At 39.5% G+C, this 10,483-nt stretch overlaps 1 protein-coding gene across 2 annotated transcripts in view; it reads left to right on the forward strand.

The window, feature by feature from the left end:
* Window positions 1-9,266, forward strand: part of CGNL1 (cingulin like 1) — a 100,199-nt gene extending 90,933 nt beyond the window's left edge. The window contains exons 16-19 of one of the 2 annotated variants that reach the window (XM_067555898.1): window positions 3,114-3,238; window positions 3,759-3,942; window positions 5,546-5,709; window positions 6,907-9,266. In XM_067555898.1, coding sequence (XP_067411999.1) covers window positions 3,114-3,238; window positions 3,759-3,942; window positions 5,546-5,709; window positions 6,907-7,006 — 573 coding nt within the window. In that variant the 3' untranslated portion in view covers window positions 7,007-9,266. The remainder of the gene's footprint in view (window positions 1-3,113; window positions 3,239-3,758; window positions 3,943-5,545; window positions 5,710-6,906) is intronic. The other variant, XM_067555899.1, reaches the window with a different exon arrangement.
* Window positions 9,267-10,483: the final 1,217 nt, after the last annotated feature.

Here is a 10,483-nt window from a genome sequence, read left to right on the forward strand (position 1 = left end):
GAAGACGAGCGGCAGCCGCTGACTTCCCACCTGGTCCCACCTCCTAGCTGGGAGGCAGATGGCAGCCGCCCCAGTCCTGGGAAGCTGGGCGGCAGCTGCCGATCTTCTGGGACGCCAGGCGGCAGCCGCTGTCTTAGGCAGCAGCCGCTGGCTTTTTGGGAAGCTGGGCGGCAGCCGCCCGGGTCCCACCCAGTCCCAGCTTCCAGGTGGGAGCCCGGTGGCTGCCTCCTGCACCTTGCGAGCTGGGCTCGCAGCTGGGTGGCAGCCACCCACGCCCCGGCTCTGAGCTGAGAGACAGCCTCCCACACCCTGGCTTGAAAGATGGGCAGCAGCTGCCTGTCACCTGTCCACATCCCCAGGTCACAGCCTGCTCAGAAGCCTCCTCCGCCCCAGCTCGGAGCAGGTGGCAGTCGCCCACTTCCTGGGCTGGCAGCCAGGCAGCAGCCACCTGCAACTTACCCAGGTGGCAGCTTTCCTCCCTGGCTTAAAGCCCAGTGCCCAGAAAGCCAGGCAGAGAGCCCAGTGGCTTGTCCAGTCCTGGAGCCGGGCTCTACCCACAGGCTTACTTGTCAATTTCACTGCTGTAGCTGAGCAGTGAGATTGACAACTATGACAGCCCCAGATTTTACCAGTATAAAAATCTTAAGGGGCCCACACAGTGTGATTTGCATCAGGCCCTCATCCCCCTAGGGATGGCCAAGGGAGCGCTGCTATCCACTCTGCTGAGCTGCTAGTGCCTGCTCAGACCTCACAAGTTCCCACCTGTGTGAAGAGAACACCACGTGACCCGCATCAGGCCATAGGGGTTGGCTGGCGTTGAACTTGGCTCCTATATGGAGGAAGGGGAGGAGGAAGGTGGAGAGAAGCAGCAGGGGGTTTTGTGATCTGCCAGAGCCACACAGCACTGCAGAACTCAGAGCTCTCCTGCTTTCAAGAAATAAAGTCATCCAGCGGTAAAGAGGAAAAAGATTGTATTTCTCAGAGTGGAAAATGGAGTGTTGGGGTACTTACTAAAATTTTCAGAAGTTGGGGGTACTTGCTACTTAGGAGGTTGAGAAACACTGCTATAGTAGACATCATCTCGGTAATGAGTTTAAAGGAAAGAGTGCCACCTACTGAGACACCAGCATTTGGGTTTTCCCCATAGATCCTCCAGTTACAATACTGATTTATCCCACTGTAGCCCAGTAAATTAAATTGAGATTTGAGGTGGTCACTGCTTGAAGTAGCATAACTGAAAACTTTTTTTTCAATATTATCCTACTCTTCCCATAAGCTTCTCACTGCTGTTTGATTTCTAATTTTCTTTTGTAATGATTGAGTGGTTCTTTAAGGGAATTCTCACATAAGTTTACTAAATTGAAACTTTGAAAACATTAAACATATGTCTTAAAGGAACACTGCAGATTTTCATGCAAACAATATCCTAGAGTATAACTTCAATCTGTAGCTGATTAGTGTATTTTGAAACTCATAAAACCATACTCAGTGTCATGGCTTCTAACTGTTGTATTGCAATGTTGCTGGAGCTGTATTGGTCCCAGGATACTAGAGAGACAAGATCAGTGAGGTAATATCCTTTATTGGACCAACTTCCGTTGGTGAGAGAGATAAGCTTTTGAAAGCTTAAAAGATATTATCTCACCCATCATTGCTCTGTGATAGCTTCTAATTGTTCATTTATTTTGTACTGCTGGTGGTAGAGATTCTGCTTTTTAAGAGACCAAATATTTGCATATGGGATCACGTAGCGAATAATGGATTGTTAAAGTGAGAGAATCTAGTGATCACATGAAAGCTTAGAATGCAACTTGAGTGGCTTATCTCTCACTGCTGATTATATACTTTTTTGAATGTGAGGGTCCTAGGAGGGAAAAGGAAACCTCATTGAAAAACTAGATGGACTTCTTTTGATTAAAAAGTCTTCTGTTTTCCTTGAGGTTAGTTAATATATGTCTGAGTCAGCTTATGGACTGTGACGATTGATCAGAATATAATGATCTGACATATGACTATAATACAGTGATTTGTCTTATAGTTTACTGTGCAGTATTTTTCATCATGCATATTATAGTTGAGATGGAACAATAACAATAGACTGTAAATTGTACCACAAGTAAGATAAATCACAGCATCACAGAAATGTAGGGCTGGAAGGGACCTCCAGAAGTCATCAAGTCTAGCCTCCTGTAAACCCAGATCATCCCTGACAGGTTTGTTCATCCTGTTATTAAAAACCTCCAATGATGGGGAAATCACAAACACCCTTGGAAGCCTATTTCAGAGTTTAACAACCCTTATAGTTAGAAAGTTTCTTCTGAATATCTGATCTAAATTTCCCTTGCTGCAGATTAAGCCAGTTACTTCTTGTCCTACCTTTAGTGGACATGGAGAACAATTCATCACCATCCTCTTTATAAACAGCCATTAATATATTTGAAGACTGTTATCAGGTCCCCCTCAGTCGTCTTTTCTCAGGACTAAACATGCCAAGTTTTTTTTAACCTTTCCTCATAGATCAGGTTTTCTAAACCTTTTATTTTTGTTGCTCTTCTCTGGATTCTCTCCAATTTGTCCACATCTTTCCTAAAGTGTGGCTCCCAGAATTGGACACAGTACTCCAGCTGAGGCCTCTTCAGTGCTGAATAGAGTGGGACAGTTACCTCCCATGTCTTTCATATCACACTCCTGTTAGTACACCTCAAAGACATGGGGGGCGAGGTAATATCTTTTATTGGACCAACTTCTACTCGTGAAAGAGCCACGCTTTCAAGTTCTGAGTAAGCTTTCTGAAGGTTCGGGGGACTTCAAGCCTAGGATTCCAATTCAGGCCTATTTCTAATTCTTAATCTTGACTAAATTCTCAAAGAGGTAACTCTGAGGCACAAAGATGGGTTTGCTGGAGCTACAAGCCTCCCAACAAAGATTTCACTGGCGGATTTTTTTTTAATCAACTGACAAATGTAATTCTTTTGTTTACTCACTGAATGTAAAAGCACCTTAGCACCCTGTGTTTCTCTTCTCAGACTTGTTTTGTATTAAGGCACTTTTGTTTATTAATATGCCCGTGCTGATTATATATGTAATAGTAATAATGTATGTTCTAATTCTAGAACAAAGATTTGAAGACCCGAATCCTTCACCTTGAAGGTTCTTATAGGTCCAGTAAAGAAGGACTTGTTGCTCAAATGGAAGCAAGGATCACTGAGCTAGAGGGACGGCTAGAAAATGAAGAGAGGTAAAATAAGCTAAGTTCAGAGCCTGGAAGGTATGCGCGCGCATAGACATCCAGCATCTTGCTAATTTAGTGTTACATGGAAGCATGTGTGATCTCCAGGTCTATCATTGCAAAAAATTTTCATAAGCACTAATTTACATGACATTTTGTTTAAAAGCAAACACTGAACGTGTTCTTTTTGATTGCTACATCAATACAAAATCAATATGGGAATTATTGTATAGCCTCTAACACGGGACTGCCATACTAGCAGCATTTAGACATAGCTCTTATTTTATCAGTAGCTCCATCAGTTATAGTGACAGAAATGCCAGCTCTAATTAAGCATTTCAGTTTTCAGATGCATTTCAGAGTTAATTTTTGGTGAGAAGTGCTTCCTACCTTCTAAACTTCCTTAATATGGCACTGAGAAAAATAAATACATTTTTTCTTAATGTTTCATGCTTTGAAAAAAACTTCAGTATGTTGCACAGAATCAGTACATCAAAGCATATGCCATTAGTATTTATTTTGCACTTAGAATATCACAAGGGCACAGGCTCAGAAGGATTTGGAATGATTCCAGCTGCCATTTCTACATGTCTGGATTTTTCAGGGATCGGGCTAACCTCCAGCTAAGCAATCGCAGACTTGAAAGGAAAGTGAAGGAGTTAATGTTGCAAGTAGATGATGAACACCTCTCGCTGACTGACCAAAAGGATCAGGTAAAGGGAAAGATTTATACATAAACAGTCTATTATTTCTGTAAATATAAATGACCGTGCATTGTAGAGACAAGGATACTTAAAGTTTTGAATACAGATAAATGCTTGATTATTATTATTTTTGTGAACGGGTTTTACAAGATTCTTTTCTTCCCAGTGCCATTGTGTTCCTCAGCCTAGTAGCACTAAGTGGGGAAAATGTGACATTTTAGATTTCTCCTAAGACTTTAGTAAAATTAAGGCATTTCATGTACAGATGACTAGCAATGGTCTAATTCTTACTAGAGATGTAAAAATTCCTTTAATTAATAATCTGTTTAAATGTTCTAAAAATAGAAGAGTTAAATGGTGAAATAAGCCCAGGTATGCACTTATTGAGCGGCAGCTGGGCAGCTCTTGTGCTGGGCTCGGCTCCCAATGAGCGAGAGCTGTCCAACTGCGGCTCTGCATAGGTGGGGTGTGGGAGGGCGGGGAAGAAGCCACACTGGCAGTTCTCACTCCGCGGGGAAGAGCCGAGCCCAGCACGGCTTCTCTCCCACCCTGCGCCGCCATGCGGCCGCCGCCCCCCACACCCACACCCACACACATGTGCAGAAGCGCAACTGGACAGCTCTCGCTCACTGAGAGCTGGGCTGGGCTCAGAGCCTCCCATCCTCCCCCAGGGCAATGTTTAAACTAATTAATAAACAGTAAGAAGCTGCTTACCATTTAAACGTTTAGCTGCTACATCCCTATTTCTTATGTTTATTTTTTAAAACTTCATTGAACAGCAGAAAGTATCACCAACCAGATCCAAATGTATACATTAGAAAGCAGTATATCCTCTCTAAAGAAAGAAGGTTTTTAGATTTTTCAAGATAAGGATATTCTGCAATTTGTAGTAGCAATGTGTATTACCATTTTATGTGACTTCTGATTCTTTGCTTACAACATCGATTGTTTTCGTAAAATGGGTCAAATAGCCTTTATTCTCTCTCGTGAACAAGCAGATTACATTTTCCCAAACGTTTGCTGTGGCAACAATCATTCAGTCTTTACTTTTTAAGTAATTTTTATGTTTCTAAAAGTATATATAAATATAAAAGATATAAAATGTATCTGTTAGTGTAGCTTGAACTATGTATGCAGTGTAGTTGTAGCCCTGTCCGTCCCAGGATATCAGCAAGACAAGGTGAGTGAGTTAATATCTTTTATTGGACCAATTTCAAAAGCTTGCTCCCTGATCAACCAACAGATGTTGGGCTAATAAAAGATCATTACCCTCCTTATCTAGCTGAAACTATGACACTCTAGTAACTCTAGCCACAGTTTTTTTCCTTATTGAACAGTGGATGCTACCATTGCATTAGTCTATACAATTATACATCTTCACAGTAGCTAGGAGGTATCTGTCTGTCTTGTTCTCCTCAGTCTCAAAAATTACATTTACCATTACTTGCTTGGTCTCAAAGACTACTGCTGACTTCAACTGCTTTTCGGTGCAGTTCTGCAATGCCATGACATTGGCAAAGCTATGACTTCATTTCCCAACTAATAGATGCTGGGGGAATAGAATTCCTTTATCAAAATATTTCTGTAATCAGCTGCTGTTTAAATATTTCAGTTGAGTTTGCGTTTGAAAGCAATGAAACGTCAGGTTGAAGAAGCCGAAGAGGAAATAGACAGACTGGAAAGTGCCAAAAAGAAACTTCAGAGGGAATTAGAGGAGCAAACGGACATGAATGATCAATTGCAAGGACAGCTGAATGCACTGAAGAAGGAATTAAGGTGGGATTTCTTATAAAAGCAGATTCCTAGAACACAAGAAGGCCCACACACCACCAAATCATAGAATCATAGAATATTAGAGTTGGAAGGGACCTCAGGAGGTCATCTAGTCCAATCCCCTGCTCAAAGCAGGACTAACCTCAGCTAAATCATCCCAGCCAGGGCTTTGTCAAATGTTACACTTCTGTGCAATTCTTACAAAATACTTACAAATGCCTTATAGGAGCATTGAGAATTAGTGCAAAAATTAAAGTCCTGTCTGCATTATCCTTGTAAACCATAATTTTTCTGACTTTCTTGAATGCTTAACTTGGCCTATGAATGATGCTTTTCTTTGTCAAATTTACTACCTTCCTACTACTGTGTTTGTCATTTTAAATTACACTGTAGGAGCGTAAAAGCAGAGATTCTGTTCTAGATGTTTGCTTATGCATTTGTTTATGCAATTCTGTACTGATAAAACCATTGGAAAATACTAATCTCTGACTGCTCCAGCCCATCAGACTGGGATTGCCCTCTGGCAGTTTAGGATGTTTGCTGCCTCAGATGCAGAGCTGGCAGCAACTCTTCTGCAATATCTTCCTCTGCAAATCTCCCCCATTCCCTTTTAGGTGCTCCAGGTGCTCAGCCCAGTTTACCAGGGACTCTTGCGCTGAGCTGAGCAGAGCTGGTGAGGCAGGGGGCAAACTCATTTAGAAAAATATCCATTTTAGACGTTTCCTCTGCTAAACGTAGTAAAAAAAAAAATATTTACTATATGGGGTGGTGTGTGTGGGTGTGGGAGAGGGAGAGGGGAATACTCAGGAATATTGTTCACCCTAGCTGTTGAGAGGTTTGGAAATGTCTGAATAAGTGCCGTCTGTGATAGATTAGTAGACAGGTAGGTGGTCAAAGGCGTGTGATAAATTGCGGAGCTAAGTGATGAATGAATAGCACATGGGTTTCATTCTATATGTGTATGTAAGATGTAGTTATGTAGATATGGATTTTGGGTACTTAGGTGCTTTTGAAAATCCTACCCTAAGTAATTTAGGAGAACAAGTGCTTGTGACTTACTTAAAGTAACATAGGCAATAATCTCAATCAGAATAAATATTGTCAGTGCTACTGTGTTAGTTTTACAGAGTACATGTATGTGTTACACATACATGCATATGATATCACTGTATAGACATGTATATATTTTTGTTTTAACAGACGGAAGAAGTCACCAAGTAAAGTGTTGACTGACCTTGATGATGATGATGATGATGATTTCAGTACAGATGGAGAGAGCCTCTATGAAGCACCTTCTTGATATAAATCCTCAAAAGACAATGATACAAAAAGCTAAAACTGAACTGAACCTGTGATTCTGTTAAATTAATTTAGGCTAATCTTCTGTTATCAAGGACTTCCAGATTCCAAGAGCCAAGTGACTAAAAGGATTTGAGAGCTGATTATCTTTACAATTGTATTGTGCCATTTTCATATTTAGATCATCTTTGTGTAATACAGAAAGCAGAGAGCAAGACTGCAGTGTAAAACACCTAGAAATATAGTATGTACCTTTGAGAAAACATTTATAACTGAGAAGACGTTTCACATAAGAGAGGTGATTTTGGTAAAATTCAGCTTAAATTAAGTAACCCTAAATGAGAGCCATCTAAAAGTGATTGAAAACTAGTTTATTTGAGGTTATTGTTAAAGACTTTTTTTCCTAGAATTTAGGAAACCAGAATGCAGAGGATTATTTAATAATTGTAAGTAGGGGAAACTGATGTATAGAAATGTAAATATTTTTATCTAGACCTTTTATTGACTACTCTTGTGCCATTTTGTAAAGCTTCAAAAATTTTATAGATCAGTTTCATATGAAAAGTACTTAAATCTATTTTGAGCATTATACCTTTTTAACTTAAAAAAAAAAAAAAAAAAAAAAAAAGAAAAGAAAAGAAACTAATACATTTTATGTATTAGGGAGCAGATTCGTGGTTTTCAAGGCAAGAAACATCGTTGAATTTTAAATTCAGTATACATTTTATTATATGTAGTCTACAGATTAGAGGTCAGATTCTGGTTTTCATGATTAGACCCTAGAATCCAAATCCTGTTTATTGACTTCAAATGGACCATCACTTGTGTATGGTGAGCATTTTGTCTACAAAGCCATCTTCCATTGGTAGGGAACAGTGAGAACAAGATTAGTTATTACTTGCAACATCTTTTCCCAGAGAGGCACCATTGCTGCCAGGTGCAGAGCACTCTGAGCCCGATCAGCAAAACACTTTAAGCAAAGGCTTAACTTGAAGCCCGTGAGTACTCCCGTTGATTTCGGTAGGGTTACTCATGGGCTTCAAGTTAAGCACATTCTTAAGTGTTTTGATTAACTGGTCCCACAGAGCTCTGTATTTGGCAGAATGGAGCCCATGCTGCAGAAAGAGTTAATATTTAACACACATCCTGTAAACTAATTTTATATTTCTACCCATGTTCTTTAGTGCCTGTTCATAATATTTTGCAATCTACCATAATATATGCAGTGTTTTGGTTGATGGCAGTTTGGAGATTATCCTGATCAGTCCTGTAATGAAACTCTGAAAAAATGCACATAGCAAATTTGTGGGTTTTATTTTAGACCTTTTACAGTTCATTACTAAATATATTATCACCTGTATAATTTGTATCACATCTCCCGGCTTCGCTCTTTTGCAAATTTAGCATCTTTGAAAATCTGTTGCCAAATAATTTTGATAATAAGCCATAGCTAAATCTATCTGAATAGCGACTTCTTTCAAATTATATTTAAGTAAGCACTTCTCTGTTGTGTGGACCAAATAATCATTTCTTTTGATGTAGTTCTAAAAGTATTAGAACCTGGAGGTGTTAAAATCTTCCTTTACTCCTGCAGATTTACCTATGGAAGAAGTTAAACTTGGCAGTTCTGAAAGTGAGGCAGTTGTCTATTTTTTTTTTTTTTTTAAAGTAGGTAAACAGCTGACAAGGAAATATCACATCCTTTCTAATGTGGTTACATAGAAATGAAACAAGTAAGGCCCCAGTCCTGCCATTCACAATATGAGAGTGCAGCAATCTGTCCACTTGTTGTAAATTGCAGGATCTGAGCCCATATATTCTTTTTATACTTGATTTCAGTTGCACATGACATTTATAGGAAATAAATTACTACTATCATCCAGATTATGTTATCTCTGAAAATTATATATGCTTTCCAGTTAATTAGTTTTCTGGCTTCTATAAAGTAATCCCTTTTCAGTGATCTCCTTTGTACTACTTCAGTAATGTTAAAAAAAATCTGGAAAAGCTGCACTGTGCTGTATTGACAATCATCTGACAATAATCTGTTGTGATTTATTTTTTGTTTTATTTTACATTTTAGCATGGGCTTAACTGTAAACAGCTGAGAATTTTCAGTTCGGTTTCAGCACTTTGATATTAATGTTCGTAAATTACTATTCTTTCAAGCCAATGGGAAAGGATCAATTAATATCGCAGCTACCTCCAGGTACACTAAACTGTAAAAGAAAAATCATTTAAAATAAACTGTATCAGCCATACTCCTTCATTGCTACTTTTTATTTTGAATTAGGGTTGATTTGGTGTTTGACCGGCATACTACAGAACGTGCGTGTTTAAAATGTATTTTAAAAATTGTCCTGGAAACATTAATGTTATAAGCAAGTTTCTTTCTTTCCTTCCACTTGGGAAGGTGGTTTTCATCCAGAAGATTGCTCTTGTACAAGAACATGGAAAATCTAAAAGGCTTTTTTCACTTATTTAAACTTAGAAGAAGAAAAAAAGATTGTGGAAAGAGTCATATTTGTTGTAAACTCTAATAAAGATATGGATGAAATTAACACTGCTCTTATCCACACAATCCATCCAACAATTGTTGTAATAATTGAGCCAACAAATTTACCCTAATTGTAATCTGAATTGTCAGGAGTGAGTGAAAGTTCATTAACTGTCACAATAACCTCTAACAATAAATATTGATGGGAAAAGATGCAAAAGGAAGTCAGTGAATTAGTCCAAAAAAAGAGGCTGACTAATGTAATTCAAGGACTGTGTTAAGATCATATCTCGTAAACTAATGAAATGTGGGACCAGAAATCAATGGACCAAAATTGGTGAGTCAAAAATTAGACCTAACTGGTGTATAAAATAATGAGGGGGGAAGGGCAATTCCAACCATCTCTGTCTTTGGGATCCTAAAAACAAAACAAAAAAAAAAGGATTAGAAGCAGCAAAAGAAGCTATTTGCCAACAACTGCTGCAGCAAGCGTTATCATCATGCCTGTCACCCCTACCATCTCCTGGGACCTGAGGATCCACTGTGACATCGTTGGGCCTTCATCATCCTAATTTCAATAGATGTCCAGGCCAATGAGAGGGACCCAGACAACGCTGCCACCTTCACCAGCTCTGGCTAAATCCTGAATGCCATCTGGGATGTGGGATTTTGTTGGCCCTTCCCCTTGCATGTGTCCTTTTTCCTTCCCCACCTTATTCCTTCTCTTTCCTATCCCCCTTTTATTTATTTATTTATTTATTTATTTATTTATTGCCTTCTGTTTAATAGGAGTCTGGCTTAAGAGGCCAAGTCTGTATATTTTGCAACGCTGCTCTAAGCCCGTGACCAGAAAAAGACAGTGTCCTAACCAGCCTGATGCTGGCATAAGTTTCCCAGGTCTGGCTGATCAGACCATGTGCTGTGCCTGTGTTTTTTCCAGCAGTGAGGTTGCAAATGAAAGTCAATGCTAGAGATAGAAGC

Source organism: Emydura macquarii, unplaced genomic scaffold, assembly GCF_026122565.2.
Source record: "Emydura macquarii macquarii isolate MOO-44397 ecotype Brisbane River unplaced genomic scaffold, CSIRO-AGI_Emac_v2 contig_1644, whole genome shotgun sequence".
Lineage (NCBI taxonomy): Eukaryota > Metazoa > Chordata > Testudines > Chelidae > Emydura > Emydura macquarii.